This window comes from Perissodus microlepis, chromosome 18, assembly GCF_051167445.1.
Source record: "Perissodus microlepis isolate ML-2025 ecotype Zambia chromosome 18, ASM5116744v1, whole genome shotgun sequence".
In the NCBI taxonomy this organism is placed as follows: Eukaryota; Metazoa; Chordata; class Actinopteri; order Cichliformes; family Cichlidae; genus Perissodus; species Perissodus microlepis.
The window spans coordinates 26,693,169-26,716,696 of record NC_140478.1 but is presented as its reverse complement, the minus strand read 5'-3'; the positions used below and the strand labels follow the sequence as shown (position 1 = coordinate 26,716,696).

The 23,528-nt window shown below is 39.9% G+C and overlaps 1 protein-coding gene across 1 annotated transcript in view; it reads left to right on the top strand.

Annotated features, from left to right (window-relative positions):
* lig1 (ligase I, DNA, ATP-dependent) overlaps window positions 1–23,528 on the top strand; it is a 66,974-nt gene that overhangs the window by 27,714 nt on the left and 15,732 nt on the right. Inside the window, exons 15-23 of the mRNA XM_084911959.1 lie at window positions 869–968; window positions 1,198–1,283; window positions 2,158–2,273; window positions 5,871–5,966; window positions 11,684–11,794; window positions 14,434–14,505; window positions 17,791–17,935; window positions 18,513–18,595; window positions 20,410–20,562. Coding sequence (XP_084768085.1) covers window positions 869–968; window positions 1,198–1,283; window positions 2,158–2,273; window positions 5,871–5,966; window positions 11,684–11,794; window positions 14,434–14,505; window positions 17,791–17,935; window positions 18,513–18,595; window positions 20,410–20,562 — 962 coding nt within the window. The remainder of the gene's footprint in view (window positions 1–868; window positions 969–1,197; window positions 1,284–2,157; window positions 2,274–5,870; window positions 5,967–11,683; window positions 11,795–14,433; window positions 14,506–17,790; window positions 17,936–18,512; window positions 18,596–20,409; window positions 20,563–23,528) is intronic.

The following is a 23,528-nucleotide window of genomic DNA, read 5'->3' as shown; positions in this document are numbered from 1 at the left end:
TTTCTGGTGGTATGATCCAGTTATTCTTTGTAAAAGTTGAATCTGAATCCTAACTTGGAGGTGACAACGATGGAGGAGGAGGTGGAGTGTTAGAGCAAGTAATGATGTGCTTTATTTTTAGGCTAGTCATTAAATCAGCGTTAAAATATTCTTCACATGAATTAGAGCAGTCATAGATCAGCTTCAGCTTGAAAGAGCAGTGTACATCATCCGTGGATTTGAAATATTTAACACGTTTTCTGACCTGATCTGTTGCTAAATTCATCTCTTTACGAAGAAAGTTTTGACAGCCTCGCTTTACCACCTACTTTCAGCACTCTTACTAACACTAGACTTATTAAAATGAGTTGCTTAGTCACGGCTGGAGGTGTGCTTTAATAAGAGTCAATTAGACCAGAGGCTCATAGGGGAAATTTGCATTGATCTGTGGCCTGGTCTGGAAATGTTTTTCTTAACATTTTTATTTATTTATTTAGCCATTATTTAATCAGGCAGGTCAACTCAGAGCAAATTATTTGTTGGGCTGAAGAGGATCATGGTGATGAATAATTTAACTTAATAAATTATTATTCAGTCATAGTTTAAATGTATCATAATTATTAAAGTTAAACTGGGAAACAATATAATTAATTTGGACTTCACAGTGGGAATTAAATCCAGTCTTCACTCTTCATTGTTGAGCTAAATAAATAAATAAATGAATAAAAGTGAAATGCAGCAATACTCAAGTAATTGCTGCAAGTCTTGTATATTTCCTGGCCTTTGAAGTGCTTCTGAACTCTCATCCAACAAATGTTAGGTCATACAAATGTTCAAACACTTGCAAAGATCTGTTTGAAATGCATTCCCCCCCCCTCTTTCCTTATAGGTTTTCCTCCCGCTGTGATCGACGCAGGGAAGGGAATGAGTGCTGAGAGCAGGCGGGCGTGGATTGAGGAGAAGAGCCTCATTCTCAAACAGACTTACTGGTAACTGAAGCCTCAACAAACACCCTTGTTTCAATTTGCACTCTCTCCTTGGCACCACCACAATGCCTCATCGCCCCCTTTAAGTCCCGTCCCTCATTCTCCCTCACATTCCTTTTTTGAACATATTGATTTTTTTCTTCTCTTTTTTTGGGAGGTGAGCTGAGGTGGGGGATTCTTTCCAATCACCCTGTCTCATGTCTAACTCGCTGCCCTGCTCTCTCCCATACAGCGAGATGCCCAATTACGATGTTCTGATGCCCGTTTTGCTAAAAGAGGGCATAGACCAGCTGCCCAATCACTGCAAGCTCACTCCAGGTAAGCAACCAGTCAAAAGGCAGAAAGGTTGTAAGATCCAAAGCAGTGATTGGTGTGTGTTTATTGATCCATTCAGTGGAGGTGAGTCAGTTATTTTAGTTAAGTCATTTATCACAGAAAGATAGAAGATACCCTAAACTAAGGATTAGGTCCCAATTATACTCTTGTCAGGCTATTTGTGATAAGGAGACTTGGCACCAACGTAGGAAATTAATACAAGCCACCATCTGAACGATACTAAATAGGAAAACTAAATTGGCCGTTGTTGGTCAGTTAGAGCAATCTAGCCGCTATTTTGGCAGGTAAATAATTGTTCTTCAGGGGCCTGTTTTGTTCTGAAATGTGAGATAGTTAAAGGAGCTGGTGAGTGTTTGCATAACACCAGCCAATTTGGACAAAATGTTGCAGTCCTTTCATATTGGGCTTCTTGCTCTGTAAGCTGCAATTAAAGGAATTTGTTTGGTATATTTTCATTATATCATGCTATGTCTGCTGCTTTTGAAGCTTAACTTAGCAGCACAGCCCAAGGGAATGTGAGTCAGAACGTTAATATTGAGGCCAAATGGGAGTACAAACAAACTAATTTCGACTGTGGTTTTGTCACAGAAACAGTTGTGGGTGTGATGCTGATGTGTCATGTAGGAATGTGTTGTTGAAGCCAGTTTCACATTTTCTTGGTTTATTTTATTAAAATTTTTTGTTGCAAAAGGATACGAGATTCTTGGAACCAGAAGCTCTGTTAGCACTAGCCCTCCTAGTGTTAGTCTTTCTCTACACAAGAACCAGAAAGAATAGTCTTCGTCTGGTTGTTTTTAGCCGTTTTTTAGCCGTTTACTTACTCCAGTTCTCCCACTATTCACCCTTTTTCTTCTAGGTGTACCACTGAGACCCATGTTGGCTCACCCAACTAAGGGTGTTGGTGAAGTGATGAAGAAGTTTGACGAGGCAGCGTTCACCTGCGAGTACAAATACGACGGGGAGCGTGCACAGGTCTGTGTTTGTGCACATGGATGGCAAAGTGACAGAGTGCAACTGTTTGTTTTTCTTGCATTTGGCACCAGACATATGCCTGCTGAATTTTGCATGCATATAGCTTTTGGCTGTGTTCTTTTGAGTATGAAGTATTGCTGTTCTGTGACTCTCACTGCCTGTTCACTTGACAGTGTGTATACGTGTGCCTGTGCCTATTCTTTTAAGATAAATAGTAGTGCTGCTTATACCTTGGGCCTGTGGGTAGAGTGAGCTACTTCTGCCACTGTGGGCTAGAGGGGAGGAGGAGGTGGAGGTGGCGGAAGGGGGGAGATGAAGAGACATGAGGCAAGAAGGTAGAGACAGAGAAGACAAGAGAGATCAGAGAAAAAGGGAGTCCAAACCACAACAGGAGAGAAAAGAGGGTATGTGGAAATTTCGAGGGAGACGTACAGAAACGCAGCAAGAGAGAGATTGTAATGTAAACCCCTCCAGCTGTATTGTTAATTTTGGACAGTCATGCCAATAAAGTGCCTTTGAACTGAGTTGAATTGAGAAGAAGAAAGATGAAGAGCAAGAGGGAGAAACAGAAACAGAGGAACTGGATGCAAAGAGGGAGCGAGCCGGTGAGCAAGCCGTATGACGTCCTCTTCTCTCTGGCCTCACTGCAGTGGACTTTACCTTAAATGGCCAGCAGGGGGACTCGCGATTCACTACTCAACCTTCTGTGTGTGTGTGTGAGTGTGTTTGTGTGTATGCAAATGATTGTGTGGTCAGATATTGCAGCCAACAGAAAGTCAGCTTTGCTCTGTATGACAGCTGAAGAAAAAAAAACTGTAAATGAGCAAAATAATTAGATGTCCCTGTCTGAAGGTTAAAAAATAGACAAAATCTGCAGATATCCTAGGTAGTTAATTTGAAAGATGGGGGTTAAACACATGTAATGGTTAGAAAAGAAATGAGCTGAATAGAAGAGACGTCACAAGGGCAAAAAAGTGGACAGTTGTTGTGCTAATGTTCATATAGTATTAATTATATTATAGTATTAATGAGCAACAGTTTCAATTAGTTTGTGAAATATCAGTTTGAATCCCTAAATTTATCTAAAGCTCATAATGTCAGTGTGAACAGACATGCAATAGATGTTTCTACTAGAAAAGCTAAATGACCGTATAGAAAAAGTGACTGTTGTGTGGATAACTTGGAAGCATGTGAGTTAAGCCACACATGGCCCCACATACACTTGAAAAGAGAACAGACTACACCTGCACACAAGACAGAAAACCCAAAGGGAACATTTATACAGAGAGAGTGTGAGAGATCAGCCTGACGATGAGCTGACCCAACAGTGTGTGTGTGTTTGGGAAACTTCAAGATATAAGGAGCAACAGTTTTTGTTTCTCACCTGCGTTAAGATCTTGTCTGTCACTCGACTAACTCAGTTAGCTGATTGGCAAATGCAGTGAAAATAAGTTTATTACCAGAACAGATTTTCCAGCTGAAATGGTAAACCCACTGTGGTTCATTTCCCTTGGTACTAGTACCAGTCGGAAAAACAGGCAGTGTTTTGCTCCCTAGGATGTTAGAGGCATTCAGCAGTCGCCCAGTAGTACAACACAAAGGCTTTTTATTTATCTTTATTTGGCGTGTTTAACAACACAGCAGCAGTATACTCATGGATACAGCCTGGTCTGTACTCTGTGTATGGCTTATTTAGTCACAAATACAAAGCGGTACTAGTACAGATGAAATGTTCTACAGTTTTACTCCATGTTTATGCACGCTACTGCCACCTCAAGGCCAACTTCACCCAGCGTTCCAGCTAAAAGGTCTGACTGGGAAGTCAGAATTTATGACTTTGTACTTCAAATGGAATGTAGCATTAGTTTCTTAAAGGGGAACTATTAGGCTTTTCCTTATTTTCTGAAATATGCATACTGTTACACTGGTAGATTTTCATGTTAAACATGGACATATTTTCAAATAATGAGCTCAGTGTATGCACAAGTAATCCCTGTGAGCCTAAAGCCAGGCTTCAGATTCTTCTAAATGCTCTATCTCAAACAGTTTAGTCTACTTTTGACTCTGTTTGATGTTAGTGGATCTCCCTATATCTCATATCAGGCGCACAGCTATAGCTGAGAGTACAGGAGCCCCAGAAGAAAGCTGGCTTAAAGGGAGACGAGCTAAAACGTCTTGTTTCATACGCTGGATTAACTGAGCGGCTGCACCTAAACAAAGGATAAAATAAATGAAGAATATTTTGAACTGAATCAGTAAAATATAAATATAAAGCTACAACTTAATATATTTCCTCTGCATCATCTTTTTTTCTTTGTTTTACGTGACACTTGAATCAAACTAGACTATCTTGCATTAGTAGAGGAGCAGCTGCTAACATTTTCCACATAAGATGTGTTTATGCACATTATGCGATGACCTGCAGATAACCCGTGTATTGGAAGAATTAAGAGCCTAATAGACAATTACTGTAGTTTTGTATATGAAGCACAACACAATAGTAAAAGTAAAACACAAGCCATTATGTTGCATATGTAGACAGCTGGATTGATTAAGCTAAGGTGTTTATCCTGTTGCATGAGATTGACTGCTGAAACACATTATGTGTCAGCGTAGCTGTCTTGTGATTTTCTGCCATTTACTTGGTCATTTCGGTGACCTGACAGTTAATCCATTAATCTAGAAAATAATTGGGAGACTAATTGTTGAAGCCTCAGTTTAATGATCACCCCTACACTAGGTAGGAAAAACCTTCTCCTCTGAGTGACCATAAATGTTGTCAGCTGTATGTTCCTTCAGAATACATATTTACATAAAGATAGTCATTAGTCTGGAAGACTGAGCCGATTACCGGAATAGATCGACAGAAAACTGGTGCTAATTGGTCAGGAATCCATCCTGTGTGCATGTATGTATTGATAATGCTTGCATGATTTCATAATCTTACTGTGTGGGTAGTTGCTCTCTTCATTCCCAGGACTTATTTCTTCATTCTGTCCTCAAAGCTCCCACTTAATTGGGCAAAAGGAGCATTTGAATTTTAAGTAATATCAACTAAAGCTTGGTGAGCTGGTCTTACTAAATGAATTGAAGGTAATTTTAAATGATTTGGAATCGGTAAAATCTGACTGTGAATGTTATCGTGTCTATCTTTGTGTATTTAGTGAGCTGCCTGTCCCAGTCAGAACACTTTCGCACAAGAGATTTTAAATGTATCTTCTGCATAAAGAAGGATAAATGTAGCAGGCACCTCATGTGTAGACTGAATGTTTTCCTTTAAATATCCTGTTAAACAGCATAAGTTATGATTTTATATTTGCCCGAATACGTTTGTCCTATCTGACACTTCAACTATTATACTGTTATCTTGGCATAATAAGAGCCGGTAATGAATTCCACCTACACATGCATCTCCTGTGGTTAGTTGTTAATAACAATAGCTGTTGTTCTTCCTCCTTGAGGTCCATGAATTCTTTACAAGTCGATCCATCTGTATCTGAATGCAACATCAAGTCTCTTTGTTGTTGTTGTTGTAATTTTTTATTGCTGTTTTGTGTTTATCTATTTTATTGTGACTTTTTTTGTTTTCCTCTACAGATTCACATTTTGGAGAGTGGCGAGGTTCGAATATTCAGCCGCAACCAGGAAGACAACACCAGCAAATACCCAGATATCATCTCCCGCATTCCCAAGGTAAAACACTTCGACACCGCAGCTCAGCCCTTTGGGAGAGAGGAGAGTGTGATTGTCAAATGAGGCCTTTTACAGCGTAGCGGATAACAGCTGAACACATTTATCCTGCTCACTGCCTCGTCACTTTGGTTCTTCTTCTCCTCGCCTATCTCTCATCTGTCTCGTTTCCATGTGCATACTTCTCTTTTCTGCCTTAGATTTGTCACAGTTGGAAACCCCTGTTCAGTTTATTTGTTCTTTCCTGTCCTTACTCTCCCTGCACTCATCGAGAGCTGCTGCTGGCCATTAGATTTCTTTTTTTGTTTTAAGTCTACTGAGTTGTCCACTCAGGATGGGAATTTTAACCAGCTTGCCATCTCTCTAATAGATGTCAAAAACACACATTGTTGCAGTTTTACCTTTAAATTTCAGCCGTGGGAAGGCTTGCCAAATTAGTGAGGATCTGCTTGAGTGGGGAGTGAGAAAAAGAGCACCACTACCTGAAACTTTGGCACTTGGCCTGAGGTTATCTGAGCGTGCTCACTGCTTCAGTGCCTGCTGAGTGTGTTTTTCTGCTGTAGTAAGGAACTGCAGTCAAGTACCAAATGAATCTACATCAGTTTGCACTCTGCTCTCATTTATTTTGTTTTCAAGCCTTTTGTTGGATGCACAGCTATTATTGAAACGTCATTGACATTAAAATAAATTCCCATCTGGTCTGTGCTAATTAGAGCAGATTATCGAATCAGATGAATTCTCAGAATAGACGTGTAATATTTCCAATGGGTTCCTGTGCAAGAATTTATTAAGATGTTATTAATTACTAGAGCTTGTTAGTGGAAACAGGTGGTGTTTCTCACAACAAATTCAGGAAAAAAAAATGGCAACATAACACCGGTAGCAAGAAAGCAAAAGAATCACATCATGTCATAATTTTGGTAAATTTCAGTTTAAGTATTTTAGTTTGCAGGTCAGACTTGACCTTTTGTAGAGTTCACACTTTGTTTCCTCATGTTGCAAGGTATTTTGTGGTGTCAAGGTTGTCATTAATTAGATCCTAGACGTATTTTGTTGACTTCAAGGGGAGAATGCGAAGATGCAGACTTGAAGGTTGCAGTTGCAGGTCAAACATGCAACTAATTTTCCAGTGTATGACTCATGATGGTTCACAGAGGTCATGTTCCCTCTGGACGTCAGTACAGTCAGCCGTTAATTGTTCCAACCTGTGAACATATCATCAGGGAATAAGCACCCCCACCCCCCCACCCCCCAATCTAATCAGTGTCTTGTGTTAAACTGATTGGCTCTTTATGTGCGGCTGTGTTTTGTTTTTAAATGCCTCTCTGAGTTCATCCCCGACTAAATCTGTGCTGCTTGAGTTTAGTTTCATTTCTACATTTTATCTATAAGAAGATATTTATAACATTTATCAATGATAATATCTTATTCTTTATTATTTTGCTGATAGAATCCAAATTTGTTTTCTCTAGAGGAGAAAAAACTGGACCTAAAGAGGTTTTTAACCCTTCAGCCACAGAAAGCTGAATTTCATCATCACTCCACCTCATGGGTGGTGTGGACACCCAAGTTTGTTATCATGATTACTCAAGAATTAGGTGACGTTGGATTTTAAAATTGATACAATAATTCCATCTACCCAAATCGCAGCGACCTCGACCTCAATTTCATGGTCAGAGGGCAACTTTTCAGAAAAACCTTTAGGCTTTTCACATTTCTACCATAGATGCATTTACTAGGAGCCCGAGGGTCAACATCAGCAGCCATTAGTATTTTTGAAGTTGATACAATGGGGTAGTAAAATTGTTGCTCAGCTTCAATTAAGCTCATTTGAGTAACTGAGTTTGACCATCTCCATTACGTTCATGCTGTTTATGCTTCTTAAAACATTTTCAGTGGTTTGTCTGACTAATAGTATGACTTGCTTTGTTGTCCACAATATTGAAGAAGTTTGTGCTTCCGGAGTCAAATTCCTTATTAGTTTGTTCCACAGGTCTAACAAGCAGATGTGTTTGTCTGCATTGCATTTCTGCACTTCATGGTAAAAGCTCGCTAACATATCTGGCTAGTGTCCCCATCTGGTCCCAGGATACAGCTTCTAACTCCAGAAATGTAGCATGGCGGTGTCCACGATGCTAAAGTTGAGGTTTTAAGAATGTTGAGCCAAAACCAATGGCTGGTGTCCCAGTGCCTTTAACCTCCACAGTCTATGGTCTGAACACAGTGTAGGAAAAAAGCTGGTGTGCATAACCTCCACTTCAAGTTGGACAACATTGCTCAGCTTTGTGCAGCCTTCAGACAACCATGTAAAATTCTGGTTTAAATGAAATAGCAAGTTTGGAGGCTTATGAGCTTGATGAACTGGACAGATTGGAACCAGTTTCCTAGTTCTCGATTCTCATCTCTACAATACTTCTTTCCCATCGACTGTTGGCTGCGTCTGCCAAATCAATTTTCCTGTTGACTCCTGGGGGAGCATAGGTCCGCAACAACACCACGCCAACGGACTCTGTTCTGGGCTGCTCTCTTTAGCTGGGTCCACGTCATTCCGACGGCCTTCACTTCGCTCTCGACAGATCTTCTCCACGTCTGTTTGGGTCTCCCCACTGGCTGCGTCTGCCAACAGTTGATAAATTGTCGATGTGCTTATACTTACTGACAGGTAGTTCTAACTTGGGACCCAGGAAACTTGTGGGGTGTAAAGGGTTAAACAATAACAATATTTGTATTATATGTTTCACTTAAGACCACTTAATTTACACTAACTTGCTTTATATAACTTCTTGATATCCTCTTTCACATTCAATGCTTTTCAACGACAGGGAACTCTCACGTCTTTGTGGGTTTAAGTCACAACTGATTAACTTCATCCCTATTCAAATGGTTGAAAGCTGGCTGAGAAGCATTTGCATGATGTTCCTATCTTTCTCTTCTTTCATTCCTTTATATCTCCTTACTGTCAGTTTTCTAGGAGACCCTTTTCACTTCAGACAGTTTGACTCATCAAGCAGGAAACGCTTAGGTGGAACTAACATTAACGGCTGCTCTGGTCCATTAAGTAGTCGAGGAAGCCTTTCCAGTCGGTGTACAGTAACAAACCCCAGACCCAGCTCATCTAAGTGGCATAAAACCACCGTTAATGTTATCGATTATATATTATATTATTATGTGGTTTTCCTGTTTTGACATGTTATATTGTCAGCTATGAAAAAGATCTATAAAAAGTCTAAAAAAATCCAAAAAGAAAAGCTAGCAGACTGCTGTGAAAGAGCTTCAGGGATTAATTGTGTTATTTAAAATAAGATTTTTTTTCACAATAAGATTAAAGTTATTTGTCCTTGTTTAGTTTTAAGATTTTAGAGCTGTTCACATAAACTAGCACACCTCTGCCACATGGGAGGAAAGTAAAATCTCTTTCCTCATCCTGCTGGACAGTAGCTTTTTGCCAACATGACTCAAATGATAGCTCATATCTCACCTCAGTCAATCTAACCTCTGTATCCCATATTCTCTCTCAACATCTGCACTCTAACTTTCCCTCACACCGACTTTCATCTTTCTCATATTTTCCTCCCTTTTTTTTAATAACTTTAAAAGCTACACGGATCTTTGTCTCTCACACTCACCTTATTGCTCTCTCCGTCCACTTCCTTCATGTCTGCCTGTCTAATCATTCCCCGCCTTTCTTCTTCATTACGTCTTGATGATACTTGTTCAATTCTTCACTACTCCTGGCTCGCTCTCTTCTTTTTTCCCCCACCTCTCTTTCTCCACTCTTGTCTTATTCAGCCTCTCTTCCTCTCATCTTTTTTAAGCTTTGATACTACCTGTCTGCAATTTCACCTTTCTGGTCTGCCTCTCTGCCACTTATACCCTTCTCCTCTCACTCCCTCTACACTTCTTACGTATTTGCTCTCGCTCTCTCTTCATCGCCTGTCGACGATCTTGACTGGTGCCTTCTCTCACCTTTTTTTGTTTTTGCCTTCGGTTTCTTCTCATCCCTGTCTCCCTTCTCACCATTTCTTTCGCACCATTTTTTTCTCCCTTACTTTTAAAACATTTTCTTTAACTTTTTTTTTTGGTTCTTTCCTCCCTTGCTCCTCTTCCTTCGCCTTGTTCTCTTTGCACTCCCCTTACCAGCATTTCATGGATTATTTTCAGACTTTTTCTCCTTCTCTGTCTCTCACCTTTCTTTCTCACCATTATTACCTCCTAAATTGCAAGAAGAAACAGACATAGTGTCAGATTTTGGCATCTTTGCTTGATTATTTGGATTACTCGAGATAGATTTGAGTGATGACATTGCCTTTCTTTCTTTTGAAGTAATTTTCCTTTTTATGGGTTTGTGAAGTTAATGGTTCATAATTTAAGATGCTGAATTTCTTGCGCTTTGAAAATGGCTCATGTTGGTTATGTGAAGTTTTTGTCTCAGAAATTGATTACTGATCATTAATGTGGCAGACAGTTAATTAAAGAAAATGCTTAGATAATCATTTACATTGCCTATCTTGACATTATGATTTCGTGGCAGTGTGTTTGTGTGTGCCAACACACTTGGTGAGCACACTGAGTTAAACTTCAAACTAACTCAGGTTGCCTGCATGGAGAAGATGTTTTGATTAGATTTTACAGCACCTTGCTGCATTATTTTGCATTTTAATAAGGGAAAACCAATTTTCCCCAAGCTACCACAGAGCCTTAAAGTTTCAAATTATGAATTAATATTAATACATTAATATTAATACGGATGCATTAATTAGTAATTAATTCATTACTTAGCCTAATAACCTTATGAGGAGAACTGATTGTGTTTGATATTTCAGACTGTTTGCAAACAAGCTGTTACCTCTAAAGTGTCTGTTACGCTTAGCTTTGATTAGGTGTCTGATTACCTTTCAGATTTCCTTCGCTAATAAGTTCCCAGTCTGATTCATTATTAGAAATGTAGACATTTCGAGGTATCCTACAGGTCCCCAAATTGACCAGGAAGTGAGGGATTAAAGCCTCACACACGATTTGGTGGCTCAGCTAATTAGCAGCCGCTCAGTTTGCTCAGTTTGATCTTGGGATTCGGCTGTGATGGTCAATATAATCTGCCCATGAGCTAGACGGTTTATCTGCAGCTTAAACCCTATCAGTGTCTTCCTGCACAGGGAAATAACTATCAGCTGCCAAAGCCTTTAGTTAATGCAGAAATGATAAACAACAAACTGCAGAATGTTTCTGGTGAAGCTTTTGACCAGACTTGGGCATCCGACCAAAAGAGGGGATGTGCTTAACAGTTTGGAAACTGTCTGAAAAGAAGAGACTTCAGTTATAAGACATGACTGCTCAAGAGTAGCAATAAATGTAGGGCATAAAAAATGCTAATGTGCTGTCTTCCAAAGCATTTGGGAACAAATTGGGGGCAGCTGCGGGTCCTGAAACGACCTGAACATGTCTTCGGTATGATTGCCTCTGTATGAGACTCAACTTGGTGCTTTTCAAAGACATGAACAGAGTTTGAATCTCTGAGTTTGTCAGAAGATTGAAAGTCTCATTGAAGTAAATCCAGCAGTCTTCTGTTTGCTACAGCAGATGTTCCCTATATGCAGTCTGGCTTTTTCCCCCTTCATCTATAAAAAATCTTTCTCATCTTTCTCATCTCACTCTTGAGCGCAATCTTTTATCTTTTTGTTTATCTGTTTTTCTTTGTCGCTCTGTCATGGTTTTTCACGCAGATGAAGAAGGACTCTGTTGTATCTTGTGTCCTGGACTCTGAGGCGGTGGCCTGGGATCACGAGAAGAAACAGATCCAGCCCTTCCAGGTCCTCACCACCCGTAAGAGAAAGGTATGGACAGAGCGGGATGTAATAGGGAACAGGAAAGGGAAATAAAATGGCTGTGGTGTCATAAAGGCAGAGAGTAGGAGATAATGAGAGGAGAAAGGAGGAGGAGTGAAAAGGTTGAAGAGAGAAAACAAGACAGAGATAAAGACTTGAAGGTAGAGTAGAGCGAGATAATAGTGTGAAATGATCCGGCAGACTGAGGGTGATGGACGGAGAAAAAGCAGACAGAACGAGGGGGAGACTGATAAGTAGGAGAAGGAAGAGTCAAATGGATCGAGAAGGGTGGTGGTGGTGGCTGAGATTGCAAATGTCAGCAAGGTGTTTATTCAGTTTTGATCAGACTAACGGCCTCTTTCCACTACACCAATCACATCAGAGTGAAACTGCTCTCTTTACTTTCTCTTTGTATGCATGATGCCATCCTTGTAAATTAGGAAAAGAGAAATGAGGAGGAAAATACAGAGAACATGGTGATGGAAATTGCTGAAAATGATTATCTTGATGACTTTTTCTTTTCCTTTTTCTTTTTTTTTTGGATACTGTTACTGCCACCATGAAACTATGATTATTTGTAATGACGGTTTGATGCACATACTGATTGTTTTGCCCTTCTGGCATTCTGTAACATCTCAACTGCTTCAATACCACAAGCACGCTTCCTGAAATGAAATATTTCTGCTGAGGAGATGAAACCCGATATGCACTAATTAAACATTATTAATGAGCAGAGAGGAAAGTAATGAGGGTGTGAAAAGAAGAATTAAAGAGAGAAAAATCCTTCAGGTTTAAAGATTGCGGTGTTTTTTTGTAATTATTTTATTTTATTTTTTTAGTCGTTGCTGTTTAATTCTTCCATCCAGTCCTTATCAGATCACTCACAGAAGTTTGGAGAACTGAACCTGCAAGTCACACTTTACAAAATTATCTAATCTGACTATCTTATCTATCTGACTAATAATTACCTGAAGGAAATGTTGATGAAGCTGAGTATGTGTTTCATCATGAACTTCTTGTATGTTGGTGACAGATGGATGAAAGTTAGTTGCAGATGGAATTTGGCACAGATTTGATTTAGTGTCAGTTTGTACTTTAGTACTGACATAAATTGGTAGGTTGATGGGTTACATAGTTAGTTGTTGTAGTTCATGCCTTAAAAAACCCCATAAATCTTTAAAATCACCATGCTTAGGCTTGGAGGGGGTAATTTAGGCCACGTAGGCAAGTAGGCTTTCAGTACACTGATGTTAATGATAATGATGATCTGTTTAAAACAACAGTAGTTGGCTTGAGAATAAACTTAGGAGGCAAAGTTTGTTTGAAGAGTGTTTCATACTTAAAATAATCAGATGCCTTTATGATCAGCTGTGGTATTGATGTTTTCTTTTCACGTATATAAACACATTTGAACAGTGGTTTTTAAACTTTTTAACCTTATTTTGAGATGACTTAAGAATATTTACTTGGAAAGGTTATATTCATCTGAAATAAATAATGACTATTAATGAACTATCCCAAATAGGCAAACAGAGGCTTGTTATCAGAAGCCATCAGTTGAGTCCCAGTGGAGTTCCAGTTGTTAGTTAAGCGAAGTTTATCATCTTTATCAACGCTGACTGATCAGCCTTTTCTAAGTATGGTAGCACAGCTGAAACTGTTTCTGTTGTGCATCAGCCTCTGTGGGTTCAATTACAGTCCAAAAAAAGAGTATTTTTATAAAAGTGGTCAGTGATTTTGTTTTAAACCTGCCAAAAAACTGAAGATTTCATGCTGCCATGGGCACTGCTCCCTCAAATTCGCACAGTCTAACCAGAATAGAAGGAGAACTGGGAGACCATAATGCACAACTGAGGAAGAGTCCGTAGTCTCAGAAGCGGACACCTCACAGGTCCACAACTGGCAGATTCATTAATGGTAGCCATCTGAGTCAGTCTGTGCCACATTGCACTTCTTGGCATGTCACTGCCATCGCAGAAAACTGGGATTGTTTGAAATCAGGAGTTAAGAATGTGTATTGCTGTGATTGCATGTAAACAAATGCTCCTGAAATCTTCTCTGGAAAGTTGCTTTATTGTGCTACTAGTGGTCAAAAACTGCACAGGGGTACCCTTTTAAATTTTAATGATGCAACCTGATTTCATACATCACTAGTTTGAAACAAGCTAGTATCTAATAAAGAATGGTTTCACAGACAGAGTAATGGATTTGTAAATCGCTTGTGGAGCCTTATCCCCGGAATTCAACATTCCTTGGGTTCCATCAGGGGTGTGCTGGAAACCCAGTAATAAGGTCGAGTTGGGAAAGTAGAAACCAGCAGGGGTAAACAAGGAGTGGAATAAACAGGATGAGGTTCAAGAAAGGTGAGAGTAGGAGAAGGAGAAGAGGTGAGTGAAGTGAGCAGAGGAGCAGGAAGTAATAGGCTGAGAGAGGGCGAACACAACAGGGAGGTGTGATGCTGTTAAGAGGAAGAGGGGAAGGCTGGGTGGTTAACTTTCAACACGAACGGGGAGAGAAATCAAAGAGCTCTTTGTAACAAGTCCCAAGGTTGGATGTAGCGATTTGTGAATAAGATGCGTCTATTTGCATATTTTTGTCAAAGGGAAAAATATTGAAATGTATCCATGTGTGTTGATGTCTCCCTGCAGGATGTGGATGCATCAGAGATCAAAGTCCAAGTGTGTGTGTACGCCTTTGACCTCCTCTACCTCAATGGCGAGGTAAGGCCTAGTGATGATGACAATTTTTCCCAGAGATCTCTTAAAACGCTCCTGTTTTCTTTCTTTAAACCGCTGCGCGTGTTTATTGTTTGTGAGTACCCGCGTGCTCGTCGCCCGCCAAGTTGCCAGCATCGTCCCTGAATGCCAATGATGCTGCTTCTGGAGGCCGTAACTACATAATGATTGTAATGCTCATTGTAATTCCGACGGGGTGTGTGTGCGTGTGTGTGTGTGTGGGTAGGTGTGTGTCTGTCTGTCTGAGAGTGTATGTGTTGTGGGTGGTAACTGTGACTGAGTGTGGGATAGAGTATATGTTTCTATCCAAATAAAGCTTAGTTTTTAAGCACATTTCTTAAGACCGCTAAAGAAAATCCTAATTACTGTTTCCATCTTCTGGTGCCATGTGAGTTTTCCCAAGTGGACAGAAACAAAATTATGTAATTAAAAGACCAATACTGTCTTCTTAAGTTGTGTCATTTCATTGCTACTTCCTCCTAATATGGCATTTATGTAAATGTGATGAATTATTTTTTCTCTGTATATGCATGCTTTGTCTTCTTTATGGCTGTTGCCCTTTATTTATTAATTTATTTTTTCTTTATCTCTCTCCTCGATTAATTGGAAACATCCAATTGCCTTTGCCCTATAGTCCTTGTCATTGCTAACGCTGTTGTTGTCCTGGGAGGGTTTTTTAATGCTATTCACACCAGCTACCTCCCCTGCTAAGGCCTGACCAACCAGCAAGAGCTATTAGTCAGCAGTAGCCACCACACAGGACACCAAGGTCATGTCCTTGGTGCTATTTTTTAAATTATTTATCTACTTTAGGGACCTAATATTACACATACACTGCATATGCTCATTTTGTTGGGTTCATATTTTTAAGGCAAGAATATAAAAGGAGGGAAAATAAATAAATTTGTGGTTTTAACGCGCTGGGGTAAACTGATTTGTATGACTCATACAAAGCTTTCTATGAGCACTGGCTGGCAGCCGTACAGCAAACTACTAGTTCAAGTCCAGCTTCATCTGTCTCATTATCCTTTGAGATTTCTCTCCCTTGGTGGATTTGAACTTGCTCTTTTTATAAATCGGTCTTGATTCCATGTAGTGACACAAGTCCTCCTGAGTTTGAACACAAAATACTTCCCAAACTTCAATTTATCACTGGCAACACAGCCTCCATAACTCTTGTGCAGAAAGGAGACAGAAGAACAGCACAGAGAATGGGGAAAAAATAAACTTTGTAAAGAGTCACAGAAATTCTCTCTTTAGATAAATGTAGAGAATTTTGTAGATATGGCAGATTGGCAGAGTCAAGTCAAGGAGCTGTTGACAACTAGGCTAGAACTTCTCACAATAATGGATATGAATTAATATGTTGTGTATTTACAGATGGGTATGTTCACTCTTACTGTAAAACATTAAAGCATTTACAACCCTGTGGGGCACTGCAGGCATGGCACTTAGAATTTGAAAAGTAAAAAAAATAACTGTAATAATCTACAATTTGCTGATGAATTGTGTTGACTTGCATTTAAGTAAAATTCAAGAATGTTGGAGGGCTTGAACTTTTTTCACCTTCTGAAATTGGGCATGCTAGAAAAAGTTTTAGAACCCCTGGTGTACATGATGAAATGATAGTGAATGTAGCACCAAACTTGGCCCTTTAAAGTCTTCTCCCCCCTCTTGCTCGCTGCTATATATTCTTGCAAAATACCAGGTGCATGTCCAACAACCTCTATGCCAGAGCACACTTCAGCTTTGTATTAATGCATGTCACCGTGTCACAATATGCCAAAGTCCTATTTCAGAGCAATGACACGTATAAAGACAAGAGCATCATTAAGGATTGGCATTGCCTAGCTGTTGTGCCAAGCTACTGTCAGAGTGTATAAATCCATGTGCTGCCAACTACAGGCAATTGACACATGTCAAATGACAATATAGATGTAAAATTTACCTCAATTATAATCAAAAAGTCAAAAGTAGACATAATGTGAAGATGTTTAAAAATGTAATTCCAGTCAAAATCTGAACTCCTAAGGGTATGATCCCCCCGCAGCTTCCCACAATCTTTTGGGGTTTCTGGTCAGACAGAAATTGCAGCAGCATTTCAGTGCTGCGACTAAGCTGAATAAAATGAAGCATAAAAAAAAAACCTTGCAGTGTCATCATTAATTGATGAAACCTGCATCTGTTGACCTTTAATGTATTGTCCTCTTGTCAATGCTGTATGTGGGTGCTTTGCTGCTTTAGCCAAGTGTTGGCTGTCTTGTGATATTTAGGAGAATATGTGGCCTTTTCAGTTATTTTTAACGGATAAATTAAACTCTAGTAGATGGTTAAAATCATCCTCACAAAGAACGTGTGGAACGAAAGGTTGGCTGTGCCGTAGCGTAGCTTGCACCAAACTCGTTACGTGTCTCTACCTAGAAATGTTGTGAACCAACTTTTGTAAAACAAAATGTAAAATGTAATAGGCTGTAATTATTTTTCATGCTCTTAATGCAAAAGCAGCAGCCTTTTGGTCTGCCGGTATGACATTTCCTTGTTTTCAGAGCTCCACCAATCTGTGCGTAGACGCTTCTGTTTTCTGAGTTGCAGTAATTTCAGTAAAAGCAGTGATTTTCAAATAAAGCTCACACCTGTCACCTCACAGTTTTTTTTGTCAGTCAAATGAATTAAAATAAAAGTTCAGTATCAGTGAAATTCCCCCCGACAAAATATAGTTGTTTATCTTCACTCCACATTTTTCCCTCCCGCAGCCCGCTGGCAGCGGCCCTCCAGTTCCCTTACAGGTTGAGGAAAAATTGCAGTAAGCCTTTGTTTATCTCGTACAAGCTTCAATCGCCATTGATTGTGGAAAAGTGCATATATGTAAGTGTAAAAGAAAGTCAATACTGTAGCATAGAACAATCACCGAAGGTGTAATTGCAGAACGTTGCAGGCTGCGTCGGCCTCATTGTCTGCATACATTTCGAGTAAGGGTATAAATCGCGCATAAGACTGTATGTTCTGCAGATTTAAGGCTGCTCGTGTGTGTGGCTGTGCGTGCACATGTATACGTGTGGGTGTTTGTATGTGTGCCCAAAGCTGCCGTGGCTGTGTGTCTGTGAGTATACTCTGAGACTGTGTTTGTGTATGAGTGGGTAGATGGTTGAGATGGCATTTCATCCTTGTCATCGCAAGGCTCCGAGCTATAGAGAGGAAATGGTTGTAATGATACAGTTTTGCCATTTGTAATTGTGTATGTGTTTCTGTATGTGTGTGTGTTGTGTTTAGTCCCTGGTGCGACAGCCATTGTGTCGGCGTCGGGCTCTACTGAGAGAAAGCTTCTCAGAGGTGGAGGGAGAGTTTGTGTTTGCCCGATCCATCGACTCCGACAACACCGACACCATCGCCGAGTTCCTGGAGCAATCTGTCCGAGGTGTGTGTGTGTGCGTATACGTGCCGGTTAGATGGAGACAGGCTTTCTTACTTGTTTTCCTTCCTGCTGTCTCTTTGTGTCTCATAACTTTTTTGTGTGTGCACCGACTGTGTACTTTTTTCCTCGCCTGCTGTCCCTGTGCGTCTTGAACCTTTTTGTGTGTGTGTGGGTGTGCTGTGCGAGAGATTCATTTCATTTGTGATTTTGTGCGAGAGCTTTGTGTGTAGTAGTCGTCCTTTCCCTGCATGCCGTCCCTTTGTTTGGCGTGTGTGTTTGTTGTGTTGTGTGTTTGCATAAGAGAGACAGGACTTGTTAGTTGTGTAATTGAATTTTCTTGCGTTGTGTCTGTCTGGCTCTGTTTACGAGGAAGCACATAGAGCTGTGTTTCCCTTGCGTCTCTTTGAGTTTTACGCCGGTGTCCTTGTCCACTGGCTGTCTTTGTGTCCTCAACCTGCTTTTGTTTTGTGTATTTCAAAAGAAAACAAAGACCTTTTATGTATCTGAAAGATAATCTCTTAATTTCCTTTCTGCGTAGCAGGAATCGTGTGTTGGAGTATTAATCTGTTTGTGTGTTTAGACTCCTGCGAGGGCCTCATGGTGAAGACTCTAGAGAAGGATGCCACCTATGAAATTGCTAAGCGCTCTCATAATTGGCTCAAGGTGTGTGTTTATGTGTGGTGATGCGCTTCAGTTTTGTTACCCATTATTCATTCACATTCACGTCACACACACACACTGCCTAACAACGTGGATGTGCACTTACCCTATCATAAAGTTATGACACAAACACACATATATAGAGTGACTATAGAAAGACCATTATTTGCTTCATGGTATGCTTGGAAAGCCCCAACATTTGCCAAGTAAAATGCCAAATCGTACTTGATTTAAAGGTAAAGCCTTCAAGGTCATCTTATCTTGCACTCCCCGGAAGTCCCGTTCTTACCCTGAACCGCAGACAAGCCCAAAACAAACAACTTTCACAACTTCTTTGTCAAACTGACATGACTTTCAGTCGTTGGATCAGTAATGGCGATGAGAGCTAAGACTCTGGCTACAACCCAAGCAATTTTTAAAGGTTTCCACTTGAGGAATCTGAAGTTTTTCAAGCCCACAGGTAATATGTCAGATGTAGAGTACAATCAGAAGCCTGCTCATTTGATATTTGCTGTTTATTTTTGTTTTGTTTATTTGCTTATGCCATAGTGAAGCAGCCATCATCTGTCTTTCCATAATTCAAAAGAATTGCTGCTCAAACTGGAAACACAATGATCACCTAATTGGTCTTCATCCAAAAACAATTATCTTCTAATGAGTCCAAGCTGTGCTCAAGATCACTTTTGCCATTTTACAGGGACTTTCCTCACATAACCTTCATGCACACGAGTTATACTTTTACCAAATTCTTACTCCTGATCTTTTTAACAATATTTAATAAAGCTAACATAGCTTGATTCTGTTGAATTTTTCATATTCAACAAACTTACAGAAATGACAAATTATTTATTAGCACATGTTGCATACAGATGGAGATGAGCATGATCATAGATGAGGTGATCATGTTGGTTGAGACCTTAATATTACTAATTATACTTTTACTATTATACTAATACCAATAATGACCAATTCCATGAGATGCTAATGAGGAAAATGAGTTACTATGTCACTGATTTATAAGTTTGATATTCACATGGATGTGGACTGTGACTTCATCTCTAATGGTGAGATTTTCAATGCCTAGCTCTGTTCAAGTGAAAAGATTAATCAGAAACATGAACTTTGCAGCAGCATCTGTAAGCACTCAGCATACCTAGACAGCGTTCGCTCACCAGATTTGCCTTCTTGAGACTTTTTTGAGACTTCCTTTTCTCCAAAATGATGGTCAAGTTTAACGAGCACCATTTTTACACACTGGAGAAGTTCCAGTATACGTCATAGAAGCGCAAGAACAAGGGGAGGGAACGGGACTGAAAGAGGGTGATCTCGAAATGCCTTTAACACCAAAGGTATGCAGAGGTGCACTATGAGACAGCCTTGAAGGGAATATCTGCCGAGTCGAAATCACGTTTTCGATTTTCAGCATCAAAGTCTAGGATTTTTTTTATCGGTACCTGGTATTCTAATTACAGACATTTTTTTTCTAAGTTTTCTGCTCAGAAATATAAACACAGATAAGTGTAACAGATTTTGAATTTGTTTTGTTTTTTTCTGCACACCAAAGTTGATTACACTGTTGTTTAAAACGGTTTCATCCAAACTGAGTTTGAATTTCTGGAGGACATTTTTAAACTATCAGGTTTTCAACTAATTCACGCAGCATTCAAAAACTGTGACGGTTCATACACTATAATATTTTTTTTTTAAATTGCAGACATTTAAAGTTGCACATTTTATTTGGCTTTGTTGAACAATGACCAAAACTTGGGGTGATTTATACATGAATGTATTTCTCGCATGCTGTTATCCTCCCCCAGCTGAAGAAGGACTACTTGGAGGGAGTTGGAGACACAGTGGACCTGTGTGTGATTGGGGCCTATCTGGGGAAAGGAAAAAGGACAGGCACCTATGGGGGCTTCCTGCTGGCTTGTTACGATGAAGAAAATGAAGAGTTCCAGTCCGTCTGCAAGGTATGTGTGTTTTTTGTCTTATGTCTATGTAAAAAAAACATAGACACAAACATAGGCATCCTGTAAGGAATATCTGCGCTCTATAAACATCTTTGAATGGCCTTGCATTCCTGGCGTTCCACATTAAACGTCTCCAGAGACACTAATTTAATATTTTCATCCAGAACAAGTGTGTCAACATTTCCAGGCAGCTGTTGAGTCCTTCAACTCAAAATGTTAATCAGTGTAATTAAATTTTGACCTGTGGCTTTTGATGCATGTAAACGTGTGATGTGTGGGAGGATAGTGAGAAAAGGTCTTTAATAGTGCAGCTAATTTTCTGCTTAAAGATAATTAATTTTGACATATTTTATTGTTTGTCTTCTGTGCAATGCGTATTTCACATCTTTGTATTAAGGTGCTCTAGAGTGTGGAGTGTTAATTAAGTGCGAAGGTTTTTCTGTGTGTATGTGTGCTGCTTTTGCCTCTTATGTGTGTGGGAGCTGTGTTTGTGAGTCTGTTTCGTGCTTTGAACTGTCGTGCTTCCCCTCAAATCCGAGTTAGAGGAAAATCGTTGTGTCCACAAGTGTGGAGGTGTGACTGGATGCGTCTTGGAATAAGGTGTAAGCATATATTGGAACATGCGTGACCACTTCAGTGTGTGTATTTGTACGTGTGTGAGATAATGACAGTGTGAACAAGTCAGAGTATGACTCCAGCACAGAGCATAAATTCAGCCTCTCCTCTGTCCTCCTAAAACCTTTCATCTCCATTTTTTTCCGTCTCTATAACTTTTATGTCTTTATCCGGAGAAAAGGGATTTAGAGAGCAGCGAACACACACACACTCTTTCTACAACATCTACTTACACACATTCACACCTGGGAGCTCATTGGTACAACCGCAGCGTTTACGCTTTTGGCCCATGAGATGCTCCAGTGGAGCCGATGGAGGTTAAAGCGACCGTTAAAGAGCCACGTTAACTTTTCGGGCAATGCTGGTAGTTTTCTCTTTTTCAAGCTTTTTCATCTATAAATGGAGTTCATATTTGAGATCACTATCCTGAGTAAGTACAGCCAGGCAGATGTACAGTGGGGGAAATAATTGTTTGATCCACTGCTAAATTTGTAAGTTTGCTCACTGAAAAAGAAATGAACAGTTTGTGATGTTTGTAGTTGTTTCATTTTAATGGGGCGAGAACACCAACCAAAAATCCAGAAAAAAAACACGTAAACGTTATAAATTGATTTGCATGTCAGTGAGTAAAATAGGTATTTTGTCCCCAAGCAAAACATGATTTAGTACTTGGTGTTTGCCAGGGAAAATCTAATTGATTCAGAGAAGGCAAGGGAGGAAGTGCTGTGGTCAGATGAAACCAAAATCAAACTCTGCCGTATTTGGAAGAAGAGAAATGCTGAGTACAGTCCTGAGTATGAACATTGTCCTCACAGACAGGCACGGAGGTGGAAATGTTATGCTTTGGGGCTGTTTTTCTGATAAGGGTACTGGACGGAGCCATGAAAATCTTGGCTGAGAACATCTTTACTTTACCCAGAACACTTTAATGGGTTGTGTAACAATGACCGGCATATCGCTTAACATATTGCTAAGGCAGCAAAGGAAGAAGAAGCACATTAAAGTCATGGAGTAACCTCTGCAAACCTCAATCCTATAGAGAATCTGTGGACAGAGCTGAGGCTTTGATTTGCCAAGCGACAGCCAAGAAGCCTAAAACATTTATAGACTTTCTATAAAGAAGAAAGGGCCAAAATCCCTCCACAGATGTGTGTAAACCCACTGACTAACTGCAAGAAACATCTTCCCGCTGTGCTTTCCAACAAGGTTTTTTCCAAAAAGTACTGTTTAGTTTGGGAATCAAATGCTTATTTGAGTCAGTGATGTGCAAATCAATTTATAACGTTTATGTAATGGGTTTCATTTTCTAGATTTTTGGTTGGTAGTCTCTCTATTTATTAAAATGAAACTACCATAAAAATTAAAGACCATTCATTTCTTTGTAAATTGAACAGTTACAAATTCGGCAGTGGGTGAAATAATTATTTCCCAAGCTGTGGATAACAAAAGATGGAGTGAAAATTGTAGAAGTCGTCTGGTTTTTAGCTCTTCATTGATTTTTCTATCTTTTCTTTTGCTCGTGTTGATTTTATTTGTAGTGCTTGAAAATCCTTCATTTTTAGGAGATTTTTTCAGTACATTGTCAGTAATTCTTTTAGTTTTCCAGTTCAAAGATCCAAATGTCAAAAATGCTGAATGAGCCACAGAGGTGACAGGTTTACAACTATCCTGTCAGCTTGGCCTGCAGCGTCCAGTCTTGCTTATATTTTTTAGTCCTCCCAACTAGGGCTGCTCAATTAATCGAATTTTAATCTCGATTACGATCTGAGCTTTCAACGATCATTAAAAATGACTGAGCCAATTATTAGCCCCTCCCTCGTGCTTTACTCTCGTGCTGCTCCGTGTGGCAAATCGAGCGCACCTCTCTGCATTTCAAACACGTGTCACAACAATTAAGAGCAGCGGTATCCAACCTTTTTTGCGCCACGGACCGGTTTATGCCCGACAATATTTTCATGGACCGGCCTTTAAGGTGTCGCGGATAAATACAACAAAATAAAACTAGTACCGGTACCGAAAAAAAGAAAATTTATTCATAACACACGTGAAAAGACCCAGGAAAACCGAGTAAACGATAAAAACGCTAACAAAATAACGCTGAAAACCAATTAAAAACCCTGAAAACTATACATTTCACACCTGAGCCTCAACTCTCGCGGCCCGGTACCAAACGACTCACGGACCGGTACCGGTCCGAGGCCCGGGGGTTGGGGGCCGCTGATTAAGAGGACCCGAGGGAAGCTCGGAAAGCTAAGCAGAAGTTATTTGGAGATCTCCAACTGTGAATTGCACTTGCCCCCATTTTATTTGAGCTTATTTATGTGAAGAACAAACAATTACATCTATAGCTT